This window comes from Panthera tigris, chromosome A2, assembly GCF_018350195.1.
Source record: "Panthera tigris isolate Pti1 chromosome A2, P.tigris_Pti1_mat1.1, whole genome shotgun sequence".
Classification (NCBI taxonomy): domain Eukaryota; kingdom Metazoa; phylum Chordata; class Mammalia; order Carnivora; family Felidae; genus Panthera; species Panthera tigris.
In genome coordinates, this window is record NC_056661.1 from 154,971,912 (window position 1) to 154,992,224 (window position 20,313).

Here is a 20,313-nt window from a genome sequence, read left to right on the forward strand (position 1 = left end):
ATAAATTCGTTGAGAAAATTAATAAGAATGTAAGCACAAAAGCTTGTATCCTATCAGTTCAGGGTTTTCAATAATTTGGCTATAAGTTCTATCTTTGTGCTATTTCTGGAAAATGTTGAAAGCTACATTGATAGGAATAGATAGGAAGAGAAGAGAGGATAAGAGATATAGGAACTGAATAAGAAGCACAAAATTCATTTCACCATTTTATTTATTTGTTTTTCGGTAAGTTTTTTTTTTTTTAATTTAAAGTTGTTAACATAGAGTGCAATATTGGTTTCAGCAGAATTCAGTGATTCATCACTTACATACAGCACCCAATGCTCATCACAAGTGCCCTCTTTAAAATCATTTTGCCATTTAAAACGATTGTTTATATACCAAAATCAACATATTCTTTATAAACTTTGTTATTCCACACGGGTTTAAATGCTCTTTAATTAACACATTAAATGAATCCAATGATTCGCTCCTGAAATATTATCTAGTTAGACGTGTGAGAATTTTAAATAGTTCTTCCGTCTGGTCTGACATGATGAAATGTTACTTTTGTGTTTTCATAGAAAAAAGACATCTGATAACGTCTCAGTTCTGTGATCAGCAATTGTTCCTTCTCTTTTTACTTCTTGTGGGTTCCTTGCATCTATTTTACTATTTAGTTTTGGGGGACATTTTGATTCTGAAATGATAAGATGCATGGGGCTCCTAACGGAAGAAGCAATAGCCTGCCATCAATGTGTGAGTCACCCACCAGCCACACCAACTGTGGTGCCTTCTTTGTTCTCTAGGGATATCCCGGATTGACGGTCTTTCCTGATTTTAGCAATCCAGTTTGTATTGAGTGGTGGAGAGAGCAGATCAGTGAATTTCATAAAACTCTCGAGTTTGATGGAGTGTGGATTGTAAGTTGTTATTCCCGGATCAAACGTCTTTTGGAAATGGATGTTCCAAGATTTGAGAATGAGTTTTGACCCTGATGTGTAATAAAATAGTCTTCTTGCCTTAGTGCTTAGGGGCGCCTGGGTGGCTTAGTTGGTTACGCGTGGGACTTCGGCTCAGGTCACGATCTCATGGTTTGTGGGTTCGAGTCCCACATCAGGCTCTGTGCTGACAGTTCAGAGCCTGGAGCCTATTTTAGATTCTGTGTTTCCCTCTCTCTCTGCCCCTCTCCAGTTTGTGCTCTGTCTCTGTTTCTATAAATAAGTGAATGTCAAAAAAAAATCCTTTTACTTAATGCTGAGCTTCTATGCAGTGAAATAGACCCCTCAAAACCCTGGATTTTAATTCTGGATCTGCCACTGACTGATTATGTCTTTTGTGAGAAAGTCTTTTGCTTTCTCGTGGTCTCAGCTTTTTCCTCCATTAACTGTCTTTCAATCTAAAAATACTGGTTTATTAGAGGCTATAATTGCTATTATTTGTTGCACTGCTTCATTAAAATTTAAAGTTATTTAGAGAATGATTTAATGAATCCACTTTATTTTTAAGTGGGGATAGCAGGTGGAGATATTTCTTTGAAACTTGGGAAGTTATCTCTGTTAACAGGATTAGGCATCACCTATTTTTAAATTTTTTAATCCATTTTGAAGAAATAGATTTGATCTCAATTATATCTTCATGTCCCTCACTGAGTGGATAAAAGGGGAAATTGTAAAATAGAAACATTCCTCTATCGTAGGCTTTTTTTTAAAAACAATTTTTTTAATGTTTATTTATTTTTGAGAGAGAGAGAGAGAGAGAGAGAGAGACAAAGCATGAACAGGGGGTAGGGTAGAGGGAGAGGGAGACACAGAATCCAAAGCAGGCTCCAGGCTCTGAGCTGTCAGCACAGAGCCCGACGCGGGCCTCGAACTCACGAGCTCTGAGATCGTTACCTGATCTGAAGTCGAACACTTAACTGACTGAGCCACCCAGGTGCCCCAAGCGTTATTTTTTTTTTTTTTTAACACATCACTGAAATAATACCAGCAACAATAACATTTATGGGTAAAAATCAGCCTTTGGGATGGTATTTCCTAATTAACTAATTGAACTCAAGGTATAAAAAGTAAAACGTGCCTGATACCTGAGAGTTGGAGGGCAGTTTAGGCACAGTTTAATCCAAAGGATGAAACAGAGGTCAAGAAAATTTAGGAAGATTACTCAAGACCCCTAAGTCAGTTGCTAAGAGACCCCAGACGGGCTCCTAGTTCAGGGGACATTCCCAGACAACCAACCCAACTGTAGGTAACCCTTTCCCTTGTGTGGCTTTTGTGTCTTTGCAGGAAATGGATGAAGTATCCAGCTTTCACCACGGGTCCAATCGTGGGTGTGAGTCAAACCACTTGAATGTTCCTCCTTTCACTCCCAGTAAGTTGTCACAAGGCTTGTTGAAAGCAGCCTCAGCAGCACTGGTTGTGGCAGAGCTCAGTCCCACTGTCCTGGAGCACGCGGCCTGCAGCCAGGTGGGCCGCTCCTCTGCTGGAGGCCCTGCCACCACACTGGTCTCTGGCCACCTTTTCTCGCTGCAGGAACTGAACCCCAGGGCGAGTGTGTGATGAAGACATGCCTCCCCCACGGGGTTCTGTGTCTCCCAGCCCCTTTGGGGTTCTTCAGAAAACCTCAAGTCCAAACTACCTTCCATTGAAGTAAAGCTGCAATTTTGTTAATTTTTTTTCTGCTCATTAGCCATAATTGAAAGCATCAATGGTCCTAATTAGGTCTCTCTTAATTTTTTTTAATTAAAAAAATTTTTTTAATGTTTATTTATTTTTGAGAGAGAAAGAAAGAGAGAGAGAGTGAAGGAGGGACAGAGAGAGAGACACACACACAGAATCCGAAGCAGGCTCCAGGCTCTGAGCCATCAGCACAGAGCCCGAGGCAGGGATCAAACCCACAGAACCATGAGATCACGACCTGAGCCGAAGTCGGACGTGTAACCAACTGAACCACCCAAGTCTCTCTTATTTTTAAGTCTCATTTCTAGTCAAATTTTCCATTCCTGATTTTGAAATTGTGTGTGTATGTGTGTGTGTGTGTGTAACAGCATCGAATAGATTGTGCTGTGGAAACAAGTAAGCCCCAGCATCTAAGTGGATTAACACAATAAATGTTTATTTTTTGCTCATATAATACTCCAGCATGAGATATGTGGCTGTCACTCAAGCAGTGACTCAGGGATCTAGTTACTTCCATTGAATGGTGCTCCCACCTCAGAGTCCCTTGTTTCTGGCTTCCTGGGTGAAGGAGAGAGACGGTGGAGGTAGAGGGAGTTTTATTGGCCTTGAAGTGAGGTGTGTTCAATTGGCTCACATTTCTTTGCTCAGAAAGCCAACCACATATTCTCAGTTTACCCTGGAGCAAAAGTGTGAAATACAACCTTCCTCTCCCAGGAAGAGAACACAGGCTTGGTGAACATCTGGCCAGTCTCTGCCAGTTTATTTTGGTTTGTCCACTTTCCCTGCACCCTGGACTAAGGTTTACCTGTTTCTTGAGCCCTTTCTGGTCACTGAAAGAGTGGAGAACTTTTTTGGGAGAAATCTTGTCTTCAGATCACTTAACTTCTTGCAAAATCTATTTGCTTGCCCTGTTTACTCTTTATTCGTCTCTGCTCGGTCTTTGTTCCCATTTTTTTCCCCACTGTGGATCAGTTTATTATGTTTCCCTTTTAATCTCTTAATATTCTTCTTAGCCAGAACTAAGTTGTTGTGTTGTTGTAGTTTTGTTTTGTTTTGTTCTATGAAAAAAACTGCAATGTCATCCTGTTCTGCCTGCTTCTGGCAAACACCTCACTCCCTACCTCACAGCATTGTGTCTTCCTACCTGTGACTAGCCTCTGACCCAGAGCTGCTCTGCTTCTCACCTTTTCAGGTTTGGAGAGCACAAACTAGCATGATAAAGACTTAGATATTTACCTTTGACCTTTAGACAGTTGTGGCATCTTTTCTTTTTTTGTTTCTAATATTTATTTATTTTTGAGAGAGAGAGAGAGAGAGAGAGAGAGCGCGAGCAGGAGCACGGGAGGTGCAGAGGGACAGGGGGCCAGAGGATCCAAAACAGGCTCCACACTGGGGCTCGACCTCACAAACCGTGAGATCATGCTCTCAGCCAAAGTCAGCCCCTCAAGCGACTGAACCACCTGGGCGCCCCTGGAGTGTCTTTTCTTATCATGGAAGTGGTTGTGAGTCTCGTTCCACGGGCTGAGCTGTGCCAAAAATACACATTTCATTATGTTTTGGAATTCAACTTAATTTCTGGTTCAGTTGACCTGGTGGGATTCTGTTGGGCTTGTGGGGAAAACTCAACCTCACAGTTTCCTGGTCCCACTGCTTTCTGGAATTGTACTTGATACTGTAGCCCTATGTCCACAACAGGGCTTCACGAAGGAGGGCTGCTATGTCTCAGTTACTGGTCTACCAGAGAAAAAATAAGGGAAGAACGAGATCCTAGGCTACAAAGCAGAAACTTTTGAGTATTTTAGGGAAAATACAGTCGCAATGGTGATTCTAGAGGCAGGATCTGAGTTCTCATTTGTGAAACCACCCAAACGTCATCTCTCATTTCTTCAAAAAGCCTACCTAGCATATGAGTGCCTATAATGGAAGAGTGAAAGCATTTTCCTTTCCACTGTCCCTCATGTCTGTTCCTAACACACTCAGTTCCTCTTGATCAAATATATGTAGAGAAATGTGTGTGTCTTATTTGTATTTAATCTCAGACCAACTTCCTGTGGCAATGAGCTTGTTCCTCAGTTACTCCATCCAGCACCATTTTTTTGTGACCTCAGTGGGCGTGCACATTAATTTTAATGATCTATCTCAGGGGCTTAGTGTAGATCCGTGTAGGAAGCAGCATTTAGGGTAGAATTTAAAATCTGGAAAGGATTTCGTTAGGCGGAGACTGGGTAGGAAGATAGAACGAGGAGGAAGCAAACAATTGGGTGGTTCTTTTGTTAGAGCCCATTGACAAGGAAGTGCCTCGCTAATGGGTATTTCCCCACAGGAGTTCTGGACGGCTTCCTTTCTGCAAGAACCCTCTGCATGGATGCAGAATTTCATCAGGGCCTTCACTATGATGTCCACAGCTTGTATGGCTACTCCATGGCAAAAGCTACACACTTGTAAGTACTTGGTTTTCCCCCTAATTCCAGCTTGGGGGAGTTAGGAGGCAGAGGGCTTTCAGAATCTTCCAGAAGTATGTTTTTCAAATATTTTTGTGCTGATAAGGACACAGAAACTCAGATCTTATAGGCTACTAAAGAGCTCTTTTCCTATAGCCCCTTGGTTTCTGTGGGAGATTAGTTTTGATTGGCTTGTGACTAAGGGACTTCATCAGATACTAGTAGGCAGTAAGGTGTAAGGTATTTAGAGCATTCATTTGGAAGCCATCCCTTGCTGAGGTCCTATTACCCAATGTTGCTGTGGTTAACACACTAAGGTTTCCTGAATTGGCAAATAAAAATATAGGACCAAGTTAAAATTGTACTGGACATACTTACCCTAAAAATTATCCATCGTTTAAATGAAATTCAAATTGACCTGAGTGTCCCGTGTTTACCTGGCAATGCTGCATGCAATACTTCTAGCTACTCTCCCCACTGCCTGCCCCAGTCTCCCTCTCCATTCTCCTGTCTGCAAACATATGCTTATCTTTAAAGCCTCTCTTCAGATGTTCATTCTGGAAACCTGCCTGTCAGTTCTAGAAAGACTATCTCCCTTTTTTTGTGCTACCTTTATTTGTATTGCAGTAAGCTTAATGTGCAAAAATCTTATAACTTTTAGATAACCCATTTTTTCTCTCTTGCTGGACTGTAAGTTTCTTGAGGGAAAAGCCATGCCTATATCCTTAGCCTGAGGAATAGTGTGTACTAAAGATGTGTGTTGAATAGCTGCTGGTCTGAGGGAGCGAAGTCAGGAAGGGCTCCACAGGGGGCCTAGTGAGAGAGGTGAGTTAGACTACACCACTTGTTTTCCTGCTCCATTGTGCCCTCCAGACTTTGAATTATGCTGGATTGTCCAGGTGAGAGAGAGTCCTTGTCCAATAAATGCCAAAGTTTTGATCTCAACAAAAGAAAAGCTTTAGGAAAAAGGACACATTTCTAATTTTGTTATCTTCTCTTTCTGACCTCTGTCTCCCTCACTCTACCTTTCCTGGGAAATAAATTAGGTGAATAAGGCTCAGATTCCTCATCTTGGGAACGGGAGGCTGGGACTGATGTTGGCCAGAGTTTCTTTTAGTTCCGATCTATTTCAACCCGTAGACGCTTCTAAGAATGGAAAGTGGGTGGGAGAGTGGCTAAGTGACCAGGGTAAGAAAGAATGGGCAGGAAGAGGGAAAGAGAGTTGCAGATTGCTTTATGGCTGGTGTCTCCATGTAATAAAAGTTCTGTAAGATCATGATGGGCTTGGTTCGTAGATTCTAATAGCTATGATTGATAGTTAAAAGGTAACTGTGATGGAGAAGGTAGTAAGTGCCTTTCTAAGTTCTCTGGGTCAGACAGAGTGACCTAAGTCCCTGGAAATAAGTGGAACTTGGCCTTTGGATATGAGGCAGAGTGGTAGAAAAACAAATAAGATGTTTGTTCAGTGGAATCTGAGCATCAGGAAAATTTAAGTCATAGATCTGATGGCTATTTGGCTCAGCCTTCCTGGAAGTATTGTTTGGGGGCAGTGATTACTGGTCTACCCCAAGAATGAACTTCTCCTCCCTCTAAGCTGAAAGTAGAAAGATCAGATCCCCTCAGAGATCAGGACTGGATGATAAGCAGACCAAACCTGAGGGATAGAAAGGAGAGACTTGAGGATCTCTGAATAAGATTGTCCCTCTGGGCTTGAAAACAGACTTATTTAATCTGTGGTACCATGAAGGTTGGCCTGTAGATAAACCTGTAACCTCAGATAACCTTATCCCTGTTTCAGTTTTACTCTGTACAACCTGAAGGTGTTTCTTTTATGATCCATGACTGCAGCATACAATAAACCCCCTAGTCAGTGGTAATAAAGGCAAAGTACCTGCTCATCGAGAGCCAAGTAGACGTGAGGGTAAGGGTGGAAGAGTGAGTTTTCTCCTTTATGTTACCTTTATCACTTGTTAAATTGTACAAATGGAGGGCTCACTCTTCTAAACCCATCTTCTTTTTCAGAATTTTCTCCCCTCTGCCCTTGTAAGTCATTTGGCATTGATAGACTCCTCATAAGGCAGTCCTCAGGATATGAAGTGGGGAAGAATTGGTGGCTGTGACAGGGTCTGTGAGGAACTGCCCGGTGCCTGCTGACACACTTGTCTCAGACCATGTACCAAAAGCAAAGGGCTCACAGCAGTTGTGGCCAGGGTATCACTACCCCATAGTTGTAATTTTGTTTAATATGAGATCCCTAAAGGAAGGTGTGAGCTGTTTATCAGGGAAGGAGAAAGGAGGGAGAGGCATTTCAAGGAAGTGCCTATGCAAAAGAGTATTCAGAATAAAAGCTAGGAAAAGAGCCGTCATCTAACTACGTGTTCTTCCCACCCCATGCTCCCCTCCATCCTGAAGTCTTTATCTTTCTGCACTCCATCTTTTCAATTCCTTTGCTTTCTCTTCTATCTAGTCTTTTTTGATATATAATATCTTATATGTAGTATAATGCAAATAATATTTTGTATTTGGATTGCATTTAACTTTATAAAGAGTATCTTATGTCATCTTTTGAGACTCACTGATCTCATATTAATTGAGATTTCCCAACATTGAGAACTGCTAATGATAAGTTCTGAAGCTTTTGAGGAACCCAGGTGCCTGGAGCCCACGTGGTGTACAAACTATCCTCCTGGGCCAGCACAGGCTACAGAGTTTCAACATGAACTGGTGTTATACTAAACAGGATGATATATGTATGGGCAGCAAAGCATGGAAACAAGGGCCATTGGAAAATCTCTGTCTGGAGGGAGAAGACGGAGCCAAAGACCCAAGGCACGGTTCCAGTGTCTTGTCGACCAGAAGGGTCAGAGGCACAACCAGATCCAACAAGATGAAGAAAGCATAATCAAGAGGACAGGAGTCTAGAGACATTTCTTAGGGCGGGGGGCAGGGGGCGGGGGCTGGACTATAGAGGTTTGTGCTGTCTTACATGAAGTCTAAAACCTTATTCAGAAGTGGGAAAGAAGCTCTTAATGCTAAACTAGTTTGCTCACCTAGCTTATGATGCCCTGATGCTTTTTCTGTTTGGTTGGAAAGTCCATTGCTGCCCTTGGATATAGGTGAGTCCTAGACATTCACAGCTCACTTCACATTCAATTGATTGTGTTCCTTTTCAGGGCCATGGAGGGTATTCCCTTGAACAAAAGTAGCTTCATCTTATCCCGTTCTACTTTTGCTGGGTCTGGCAAGTTTGCTGCTCATTGGTTGGGAGACAATGCAGCCACATGGGATGATCTCCGATGGTCCATCCCTAGTATCCTTGAGTTCAACCTATTTGGTATCCCCATGGTGAGTTTTCCTCTTAACCAAGGAAACTTAACTTTTTCTCCTTTGGCATTCTTTCCATTACTAGTCTTTGAGGTGTCTGAAAACCAAGAAGCATATATGTCTCTGTGTGGTATGTATTAGAAAATTCATTTTTAGGAAGGAAAAAAAAAGAGGTTAGAGTGGGAGAGAGACAAAGCATAAGAGACTCTTAAAAACTGAGAACAAACTGAGGGTTGATGGGGGGTGGAGGGAGGGGAGGGTAGGTGATGGGTATTGAAGAGGGCATCTTTTGGGATGAGCACTGGGTGTCGTATGGAAACCAATTTGACAATAAATTTCATACATTAAAAAAAAAGAAAATCCATTTTTATATGTGGCATGAACTGTATTTTGAAGATGAATGGTAAAACTTTATCAGTGGGTAGTCATCCATGGAATCTCTGAAGTTAGGATAGAGACGCCATGAGTAAAATATATTAACATCACAGAAAATGTCCATCAGCAAAGCATCAGTGAATAGCAAAGGATGAAATTGGGAGCTGAATATTGAAGATGAGCCCTTGATATACCACCAATCAGTCTTCCTCTTGTCAGCTGATTCACGATGCCCATTTGCTGCTTTCTTCCATTTGTCTGGGGGCTGGCCCTGAAAGCCTGGAGAACCCCTTTAAACATGGAATGGTGGAAATAAAAAAGAGTTTGTCCCCTTACTACATAGGTGTACAATCACTGCTGTCTCCTCTCTCACTGACCACTGTACTTGTATGTGTGCTAAATCTCCAGGTAGGTGCCAACATCTGTGGTTATACAAAAAATGTCACAGAGGAGCTCTGCAGAAGGTGGATGCAGCTTGGAGCCTTTTATCCACTATCAAGGAATCATAATGGGCCTGAGTTCGTGGTAAGGTCTCCAAGTGAAGGGATGGAAACTTCTTGGATTGTCTAATCTAGTTGTTCTCAAAGAGGATTGCAGAAAATCCTATAGGTTGGCCCTAAGTGCAGAAGGAGAATAGATAAATTTGGGGTCATAGGCCCGAAGAGTAGAATATTGGGATAAGGGTGTATGGGAAGGAATATATACATATTGAGTGATTTTGTTGTGATTTATATTGATTTTTCTTTTACCCACCAACAAAGGTGAGAAGAGGTGTTAGAGTTTCTGTGGTGCTATTACCTCTGTCACTACCTTTTATAAGATGGGACCATTGGAGTCCACTGGTACTATGAAGTACTATAAGGAACCTCAAGGTATAAAATAAATTAGATCAGCTCTGAAGGGAGCAGGACCCTCTATAACCCTTTTATCTTCATGGTTACCTCCATGGGCTTCTTTATTACCCTTGTGGCTGCCATAGACTGGGATCATAAGACACCTGTCAAATTTAAACTCTGCCACATGTTTGCAGTTTACATTGGTAAAACCATTAATCTTTGATACTGTTTTTTCATCTATGATGAAGAAGCAGGACCAAGATCCTTGTAGTTTGGGGAACCCTTTGCTATCTTCCAAGGTGGAGACCATAGCTACTTTTATCTGAGAAAGCTTCTTATCATAAGGGAACAAACTTTCAAAACACAATGGAAGTATCTAATATTTGCTTCCTTCTCTCCTAGGATCAGGATCCCGTTGCCTTTGGCAGCCACTCTCTGCTGGTGAATTCCTCCAAACATTATCTGAACATCCGCTACACTCTACTCCCCTATCTCTACACCCTTTTCTACCGAGCTCACACCCGGGGAGACACCGTGGCAAGGCCCCTTGTCCATGAGTGAGTTTCCTGACCCACCAAGAGTCCCTCTCAGATCCTGATCTCACCTGGTTAGTCAGGATCTTGTTGCCATCTAGTGTGCTGTTGTTCTGTATTGTAGGTTTCATCTGCCTTCTCTGTTTTCTAGGTTCTACCAGGACCCAGCTACATGGGAGGTGCACGAGCAGTTCTTATGGGGGCCTGGACTTCTCATCACACCTGTTTTATACGAGGTATCTTTATAATCTGAACAATAGTGTGGAATATCACACTTGTCCTCATGGCTCTCTGGCTGGATAAGCTCAGTCCTGAGTGTCTATAGCTGTGTTTAAATATCAATACAAATATGAATGAGAGAAAAATTATGAAAGTTTGGAAATTAGAAAAATAGTAATTCTTGGTCCACTGCGTCACCAAGCAAAACAATTTCCATTTTGTAAAATTACATTAAAACTTGTTTTCTTAAGCCTATGGCCATGCATTGACAGGGGCTTTAAATGCCATGGGAGTTTCAGCTGGCCATCTGTCTGTACTTCCCTTTGACCAAAGGATGTGTGCTCTTGGGGTTGGATCGGGAAAAGAGAAGAGGCGAGAGAGAGAAACAGGGAGGGAGAGAGGTCTGGACAAGGGGAGGGTGTTACCCTGGAGACCATATATATGAAGGACCACACATACCCTTCCTAAATATGAGTGGGAAAGTGTGGGGGAGGAATCAGGATTATGCTGGCCATTTTATAAACATGAAAGATCACCACTGTATTCATGTCAAAGACCCGTCTCTGGGCAGATGCTGGGCAGCGGGCAGTCCTACTGGAAGGTTCTCCTAGAGGTTTGGCTGTTTCAGTCTCCTCCCACCCATCAGACTACACAAGTAGCTCAGTGAAAGAACTTTCTATGCTTCTCTTGGGAAGTTCCAGTACCTTGAAGCAAAACTTATTTATTTATTTTTAATATGAAATTTATTGTCAAATTGGTTTCCATACAACATCCAGTGCTCATCCCAACAGGTGCCCTCCTCAATGCCCATCACCCACATTCCCCTCCCTCCCACCCCCCGTCAACCCTCAGTTTATTCTCAGTTTTTAAGGGTCTCTTATGGTTTGCCTCCCTCCCTCTCTAACTTTTTTTTTTTCCTTTCCCTCCCCCATAGTCTTCTGTTCAGTTTCTCAGGATCCACATTTTAATTTCTGGGCACAACTCTGCTCTCAGTAAACTGCCCAACTTTCTAAGTATCTGTATTTGCACTTGTAGAATGGAATGATCCCAACCGTCTCTCAAGATGGTACAAACATATGAGGCGTTGTGTACTGTAAGGGGTGTGCTGATGTTGCTCATTGTTGGGGTTTCCCTAGGGTGTGGACAAAGTGAAGGCATACATACCGGATGCCGTGTGGTACGACTATGAGACAGTAAGTAAGGCAGCCCCGCTTGGGTCAGAGACCAGCCTCTAGCAGAGGGCATTTCTAAGGCAACGGTCCTGGGAGCTTGGGGGGAGGATAATGGTGCAATGCTTTAACTTCAGTTGATAGAGAGTACTTCTCTGTGAAGAAGGTCTTTCTAGACATACTATGAAATGTGCATAACTGGGGTAGGTTTATAGGAATTTTCATTTTATGAACCTGGTTACTCTGCAGCTGTGAGAACTAGTAATTGGCTGGAGGCTGTGATACCCTAGTGAATGAAAGCCCAGTTGTGGAATCACCACATGGTACAATATAAAGAAATAGGGCAGATTGGAGTCTCAGATCTGCTATCTACTTTAATTATGCCTTGGGCAATCCTTTGCTTTTGGGGGTCTCTGCTTTCCTTTTTTTTGTTTCAAATTTTTATTTAAATTCCAATTAGTTAATATATAGTGTAATACTGTTTGGGGAGTAGAATTTAGTGATTCATCACTTACGTATAACACTCAGTGCTCATCCCAACGAGTGCCCTACTCAATGCCCATCACCCAGTCAGCCCATCCCGCCATCCAACACCCCTCCAGCAACCCTCAGTTTGTTCTCTGTGGTTAAGAGTCTGTTTTATGGTTTGCCTGTCTCTTCTCACCCCCCATATGTTCATCTGTTTCGTTTCTTAAATTCCACATATGAGTGAAATCGTATAGTATTTGTCTTTCTCTGACTGATTCATTGCAAATGAGGTGACTGAACTAAATGATCTCCACAGTACCTCCTAGTCCAACAGTCCATTACGTGCTCTGTCCTCATTCCGTTGGCTAGGGAGTAGCTATCCAGTGGAGGAAACAACTGGTAGAGATGCAGCTACCACCCGATAGGATTGGACTTCACCTCCGTGGGGGCTTCATATTTCCCACCCAGCAGCCCAACACAACCACTGAGGCCAGGTAAGCTCCTCCCTCATTCTTCTACGGTGTGACTGCTCTGACGCTCCAAGGGGAGTGTGTTATGGGGCAGGCAAATGGACACTAAATGTGGACAGATCATGGGAAAACATCTCCAGTCAGTAATCCATCTCCCCTCCTTTCAAGGTCAGCCCTGAAGTGGCACCTTCGTGTTCATTTAGTGGGTAAGGTAGCCTCAGCTCCTCCATGTTTCTAGAGCCTTTCACTTGGGGACTGAATCGGATTTTAAGAACAGTCAAAACAGTCATTCATGAGGATTTCCCTATGGCCAGCAACTGTCTTCAAGTAGATTCCCTTAGGCATGAGAGAATGCAAGGTAAATAGGAGGTAAGAGTTATCACATGGAAGTCAACATAGCTTCCAGGGTCAAGAGTCAGAAAGTTCAGGTTCAGGCTCCAGCTCTATTACACATTAGATGTATTGCCATGGACAACCTACTTTCTGTGTTGCTGCCTATCACTAGTCAACTGGGGATGACAATGGTTTGAGTTTTTAGTGTTATCATGCAGGTTAAATGAAAATATAGTAGACGTGGTTTATTGTCCATAGGGCACTTAGAAGAATGCTTGACACATGGCAAGCACCCAGTAAGTGCTGATTATTAGTAGTATTGCAAGCCCAGTCTTTGGCAGGAACGGCCTCCTTCTACCATTGTTATGCTCATTCACTACCAGCCTCTGTTGTCTACCCACACCCAACTTCTGTGTTTCCATACAGTGTCAATATCTACTCCATTTCTGGGATAGACTCTGAGTTCATCTGTCCCTAAGGCATAAAAGGGGTTGGTTGAACATAGTTCTATGTCTTCTTCATTCTCTGAAAATTGAGGGTTGCTCTTTCATAGTCGGAAGAATCCCCTGGGACTCATTGTTGCCTTGGACTATAAGAGAGAAGCGAAGGGAGAGCTGTACTGGGATAATGGTGAATTCAAAGGTAGGCTTCCCTCTGGTGCCCTCCCTGGGCTTCTCATGGAAAGTAGTCATTGTAGGCTGTCCAGAATGGCACTAACCCTGTTATCATCAGTGCTTGCTTCTGCAGCTTGGAACCAATTTATTCTGAAAGTTCAGTTAGCCAAGCACAATGCATTAAAATAGACTTCAGATGAGCAACTTGTATGTTATTGACTCTACCAAAGTGACACACATTATTTGGTTTAGTTTAATTACTCTCTTCTCTGGGTATCATTACCAATACGAAATAATACGTTTTGTAAATAGATTTGTAAAATATTGCTTTGATTACTATCAAGGTGGAGTATCTAATTTGTGTAGTGTGATTTTCCACTGTAAGATTTCCATAGAGGTAACCGACAAAAGCTTATGTGTGGCCTGTGATTATATAAAAGCCATGCCCTGCGTACGATTAGCATTTCTTAATATTCATTGGCTATTTATCATTGCACTGTATATAGAGGATATAAAGATGGATGAGCTGTAGACATTGCCCCTGAGGAACTCCTGGTCCAGCAGGATAGATACAGTGTGCATGCGGATGACTATAAGTGGAGGTCACCATGTTTGAAATGCCAGCAAAATGGCACGACAAAGTACCATGGGAGCTCAGAGGGGGATGCAATTAGTGCTGGTAGAAGCAGTCCAAGAAACTTGGAGGCTTGAGAAAAATGGGCAGAACTTGGGGAAGCAGAGGTATTCCAGATGAAGAGGAAAGCATGACCGCACAGCTCCTCTGCTTCCTATAATAACAGGTACCCTTCTGTCTTTCTCTTTTAGATGAAAAGTATATTCTGTATGATTTTTCTGTCGCCTCTGTAAGTACTGTTATTGAGGAGCACACAGTGTGCATCCTTTTCTGTGATTGCTTCTTGAGTTTTTGGTTTGCTGTGATGCTTGGCGATGTGGAACAGAGACAGGGCTTGTAACAATCCCAGAAAAAATTAGAGTTAAAATGATAGTTTTTAATCTATGTTAGATATATAAATAAGTTTATCAAATATCAGTATGACTTCAGTGAAGAACTTGGATTTTTCTGGAAAAAAAATTCTTACCTCTGAGTCTGATAGGATGAGTCCTAGCTTCGGGGATGTGTCCTTGGTGGGGTGCAAGCATGTGTGGGATGTGGGTAGGGGCACGGGGCCTATTGGAGGTTCTTCCATAATGGTCCTCTTTTCCAGCCCCTAAAACTTGGGCACAGGTGTTAAGTGGTGGTTTTGAGAGGTTGGAAGATACAGAAAGACACAGAACATTACTTGCCTCATCTCTCTCCCGAGGGGACCAAGAGGAAGAAAGGCAGTGATGGTAGCAGGTCATATGAGAATTCTAGTTGGATTCTCTTAGAAGTCTGTGCATGGGTAGGGATTTCTTTTTTCTTTTCTTTTCTTTTTAATGGTCATTTATTTTGAGAAACAGATCATGAGCAGGAGAGGGGCAGAAAGAGAGGAAGACACAGAATCCAAAGCAGGCTCCAGGCTCTGAGCTATCAGCAGAGAATCTGACCCAGGGCTTGAACCCATGACCCATGAGATCATGACCTGGGCTGAAGTTGGACGCTTAACTGACTGAGCCACCCAGATCCCCCTATGGATCATGCTTTTTGGTGTCCACTCTAAGGACTCTTTGTATCCCTAGATCTTGAATATTTTCTCCTGTATTTTTTCCCTAAAAATTTGAGTTTTACCTTTAAGTCTGTGAACTGCCTTGAGTTAATTTTTTAATGTTTATTTATTTTTGAGAGATAGAGACACACAGACAGAACGCAAGTGGGGGAGGGGCAGAGAGAGAGGGAGACACAGAGTCCAAAGGAGGCTCCAGGTTCTGAGCTGTCAGCACAGAGCCTGACGCGGGGCTTGAACTCACAAACTGTGAGATCGTGACCTGAGCCAAAGTTGGATGCTCAACAGACTGAGCGACCCAGGTGCCCCTGCTTTGAGTTGATTATTATCAGATGTGAGGTTTAGGTACAGGTTCTCCTTGGGGCCTCTGGATGGCCCACTGCTCCAGCACCATTTGTTGAAAAGGCTCCCTTTTCTCCATTGCATTGTTTTTACACCTTTGCAAAAAATCATTTGTGGGTTGCCTAGTCTTTTTAAACATCAAAGTGTCCCCGTTTTTTTTCTTCAGTCTTTAGTCTCACCTTGGTTAGAGGTCAACTATATCACTTTGAACTGTGGCTCCCCGGGTAGGTGGTCTGCCTCCCTTGGCCTCAGTCTTCTCATCTGAAGAATGGGGCTCACGGTGGCTTTAGCCTCATAGCTTCCTGTCAGAATTCAATGAGATGCTTAGTACCGTGCCTGGCACACAGTAAGGGTTCAGAAATTTCAGCTCTTATTATCATTAAAATAAAAAGAAAGAGTCATCTAGGCCCTCTTTGTGTGTATGTGTATGTCTTCACCTTTGTGTGCCCACAAGTCTCTATGCATAATCATGTCTTTTTGTCTGTTTTATGAGTGCCCATAGTGTCACTTGGAAATTCTGTGATGTCCAGAATGTATTTCCTGAGTGATAGAATCGATAAATAATCAGTGAACCAAAACAAACATGAAATGTTACTGAAAGATTGAAGACTGTTAAGAGTCTGGGTTAACAAATTCCCTGGGGATGACCACCAGGCACCAATTAGAACTCCAGAGATAGGGGAGCCTGGGTGGCTCAGTAGGATAAGCGTCCAACTCTTGGTTTCGGCTCAGGTCATGATCTCACGGTTCTTGAGTTCAAGCCCTGCTTGGGGCTCTGCGCTGACCGTGCAGAGCCTGATTGGGATTCTCTGTCTCTCTCCCTCTCTTTCCCTCTCTCTCTGCTCCTCCTGTGTGTCCTTTCTCTTTCAAAAATAAGTAAATAAGCTTAAAAAAAAGAACTTCAGAGATAAAGGACATAGCTTAGATGTCAGAAAGAAAATTGTTGAGTGGTATTTGGTGATGTACCGGGTTTCTAAGTAGATGTGTGTTTCTTTTTTTTTTCCCAGAACCATCTACAGGCAAAGGTTATAAATAATAACTATACGGACCCCAACAACCTCACGTTTACAGATATCATAATCTTGGGAATGGACAAGCAACCTATGAATTTCACTGTTTCATTGAAGAATTCTTACAGGTCCATTTTAAATGTTACCTACAATGTTTCATCAAAGGTACGAGATTATTCCCTCCTTTCAGGGCCCTTATCGAAAGCCCTGGCCTAAGGTTCTTGCAGACTGCTCTCCCTTGCTCTTTTGACCTTCAGCAGTTACTGGCTCACTGCAAAATCTATGCCATCACAGGGAAGTTGCTGAAGGAGAATCATATGCATGCTCAATATGGACTCCTGAGCTTTCTTTGCATTATAATACTGCAGAAGGCAGAGAAGGCAGTTCTTCTCTGGGCAGATTTAAAACTAGACCTGCTGATCCCAGATGTGATGTGGTCAAAATATGATTCAATACTTTGGCCTAGCCCTGGAGAGTATTCACACATTTGTCCTCCCATTTGAGTTAAAGACTCTCTTTGCTTCAGACACAAAGATATAGGTGTAAAAGGTATAAAAGGTATAAAGGTATAAAAGACATGCTAATTTTATACCATCTTAGAAAATGAGAGTTGAATAAAATACAAGGGGTAATCCAGTTCTGCTCTTATTGAAGGAGTCCCTTACATGATAATCTCTGACAAAAGATTCCAATTGTTAGTTGAGTATTTCAAGCACCAGGAAATCCACTATTTCTTAGGGCAGCCCCCTTCCATTTTGACAATGCGTATAGCTAACAGTACGAGCCTGGTTTCTTGAATGAGGCAGGATGGGGTTCCAGTCTTAGCTCCACTGTCCCCTAGCTGTGAGATCTTGGGCAAAGAAAGCATTAAGCCCCTCTACACCTCATTTTTGATCTTGTAAGATGGAGGTAGCCGTGGTATTTGCAGCATAGCATCACCTTCTAGGATTGATAGAAATAATGCATACAAAGTGGTTGTCACGGTGCTTGGCCCATATAAATGCTCAGTGTAGTTTTAGTTTGTGTGATTACTGCCATCATTATTAAAATGTATGCACACCACACCCAGGGGGCAAAGTCTGAAAAAGACAGCCCTGCCTGTGATCTGTACAGCCCTTCCCATTCAGTATCCCACAGTGACTCCACGAGGTGAGAAAGGTCAGGAATAAGCCAAGTCCATTTTCCTGACAGGGAGGTCAAAAGCCCCAGAGGGTAAAAGCTAATGTTCCAAATATCCCATGACAAAGTGGTGTTGGATGAACTGGTATTGAATGAAGATCATCAGGGAAGGACATTATCCAGGTGGCTCAACCTCACCTCTTTTGTCACCACAGCCTCCTTTCTCCTCCCTCAGGTGGTGAGGATTACTGATCTCAAGGGACTGGTACTTGGACAAGAATTCTCCATTAAATGGGAACTTCCAGTCAGTGACCTGGAGAAATTCAACTGCTACCCTGATGAGCCCCCCCTCACTCTGGAGCATTGCAGGAAGCGGGGCTGCCTCTGGGAGGTAATGATCTGGAACACATCACCACAGTGAGCGGGAAGTTGTAAAAACTGCCCCATGAGTAATTAGACACCTAGAAAACACTTTCCGAATGATGATGGGTTGAACTGTAATCATCCTTCAGAAGGAAACTGACACTCTGTCAACCGATGAATTATTTTGCCAATTCTGTCAACCGATGAATTATTTTGCCAATTCTGTGTGATAGGTGACCAGTGTTTTCCTCAGATATCCTGAATCCAAATATACTTATCACCACTCTGGCTGTCTCTTTCCTCCAACCACAACATTAAAAACCCCACTTTTATTTTTAATACATCCATGATACGTTGGGTATGCATTGTGTATGGGGTCTTTTAAGTGATTCTTTCCCATCTATGAGAGGGTCCATGCAGGAAGGTAAGACTGTTTCTCATCACTTGCAAAACAGAGAGAATGAAAGTCAGAGAAAATAAGTGATTACCCCAAGATCACAATGGGGGCCGTGAGGGCAGTGGGGGGCAGAACCCTGCCTGAGATTCCAGTCTCCAGATCAGGCTTTCTGCTGACACTTCCCTGTTCACCGAGGGGAGGAAGCCAATGGGCATGTATTTTTAAATGGATCTATTCATTTGCTGGTGCTGTCATAACAAAGTACTACACACTGGGTGACTTAGAACAACATAAATTTGTTATCTCAGACTCCAGGGAGGTAGAAATCTGAGATCAAGATGTCAGTAAATATGGGTCCTTCTGAGAGAAGGGAGGGAGACTCTGTCCTATGCCTCTCTCCCAGCTTCTGGTTGTTGTCTGGAACTCTCTGGTCTTCCTTGGCTTATAAAAAAACATCGCCCTGATTTCTGCCTTCATCCTTATATGGCATTCTCACTGGGGGCAGGTCTGTGTCCAAATGTCCCCTTTTAATAAGGACAGCAGTCATCTTGAATTAGGCCTATTCTAAAGATCTCATTTAACCTGATCATCTGCAAAGACCCTATTTCCAAATAAGGTCACTCTAACAGATACCAGGGTAGGACTTCATATCTTTGGTGGGGTGGGTGGGGGGGCATAACTCAGCTCATAATAATGGGCATGGTGTAAGAGACTCAGGCCGTGTGAACCAACTTCCTTGGTAATTAGGTCCTTGAAGTGTGGGTGTTAGAGGCTGATGGAGAATTTCTCCTCTTATTCAGGACACAACTGTTCCTGGTGTGCCTACCTGTTACTATGACACCATCCCTAGTTATGCTGCCAGTAACATTCAGTACCTGCCCACGGGCATCACCACAGACCTCACCTACCTGATGACCCCTGAATCAACTCGAGCAGCCACTGCTGCTGGTTCTCTTTCTGCAACGATCAGCTTCCTCCGCCTGAGTGTCATCTACCATACAGAAAACATGCTGCAGTTCAAGGTAATTTTCAAGGCGTTGCAGGTTCTGATCCTCAACATGGAATTCTTACAGCTCCATATGGATGAAAGTCACTGAAACATCTTCATGTCCAAATCCCTCATTTTATGGACAAAGGCACGGCAGCCCAGGGAAGTAAATGTCAGAGAGCTAGGAGGATGGTGGACCCAGGACATAACCTTGGATCCACCAGGGTTGTGAATTTCCTGCACCGCTGAGTGCTCGGGCATAAGCATCCTCAAAGGACCATTACTCAGCCCTGTGAAAAACGTGTCTGCTCCGTGGGAAATTCACATAGTGGCATTAACCCACTTCTACCTTTAGAGTTATTTTTCTAGCAGTGGTTCTTAAACTTCAGAGAGCACCAGAATAACCTACAGGTCTTGTTGAAGCTCAGATTGCTGGGAGTTTCCAGCCTGAGAGGCTGCCTCTCTAACACGTTTCCGGGTGATGCTGATGCTGCGGGTTAAGGGGCCACACTTTTGAGGCCCACAGCTCTGGTCTGATGGAAGTACAGTGTGAACCTCATAGATTTCCTGATAGCCACATTCCTAAAATATATTTGAAAAAATATCAAATGAAATTCATTTTAATAGCATTTTGTTGAACCAATATGCTGAAATGTTATCTTACCGTGTAATCTAAATACAATTCTTGAGATATTTTAGGATCTTTTCATCATACTAACTCTTTAAATTTTGGTGTGTATTTTGTACTTATAGTGAGTCTCAGTTCAGACTAGCATATTTCAAGTACATAATGGCCACAAGTATCTTGTGGATCTGCTGCTTGGTGGGTTAATGAACCAAAGTGGGTTTGCTGCTTGGTGGGCTATAGACAGAGACTATGTCAGGTGGAGTTGCCTCACTAGGGTCATCTTTATGTGTACAAATAGGAAGACCCCAGGCAAGGATTTCCAAAGCCAGGGACTCCCAAACAGGGGTAAGTAGGCTCCTTTCG

At 42.9% G+C, this 20,313-nt stretch overlaps 1 protein-coding gene across 1 annotated transcript in view; it reads left to right on the plus strand.

The window, feature by feature from the left end:
- Window positions 1-20,313, plus strand: part of MGAM2 (maltase-glucoamylase 2 (putative)) — a 94,336-nt gene that overhangs the window by 36,629 nt on the left and 37,394 nt on the right. The window contains exons 13-26 of the mRNA XM_042973964.1: window positions 789-902; window positions 2,265-2,349; window positions 4,981-5,098; window positions 8,272-8,443; window positions 9,206-9,322; window positions 10,036-10,190; window positions 10,318-10,402; window positions 11,522-11,578; window positions 12,392-12,516; window positions 13,379-13,467; window positions 14,265-14,302; window positions 16,453-16,620; window positions 17,810-17,965; window positions 19,135-19,356. Of these exons, the coding sequence (XP_042829898.1) occupies window positions 789-902; window positions 2,265-2,349; window positions 4,981-5,098; window positions 8,272-8,443; window positions 9,206-9,322; window positions 10,036-10,190; window positions 10,318-10,402; window positions 11,522-11,578; window positions 12,392-12,516; window positions 13,379-13,467; window positions 14,265-14,302; window positions 16,453-16,620; window positions 17,810-17,965; window positions 19,135-19,356 (1,701 nt within the window). The remainder of the gene's footprint in view (window positions 1-788; window positions 903-2,264; window positions 2,350-4,980; window positions 5,099-8,271; window positions 8,444-9,205; window positions 9,323-10,035; window positions 10,191-10,317; window positions 10,403-11,521; window positions 11,579-12,391; window positions 12,517-13,378; window positions 13,468-14,264; window positions 14,303-16,452; window positions 16,621-17,809; window positions 17,966-19,134; window positions 19,357-20,313) is intronic.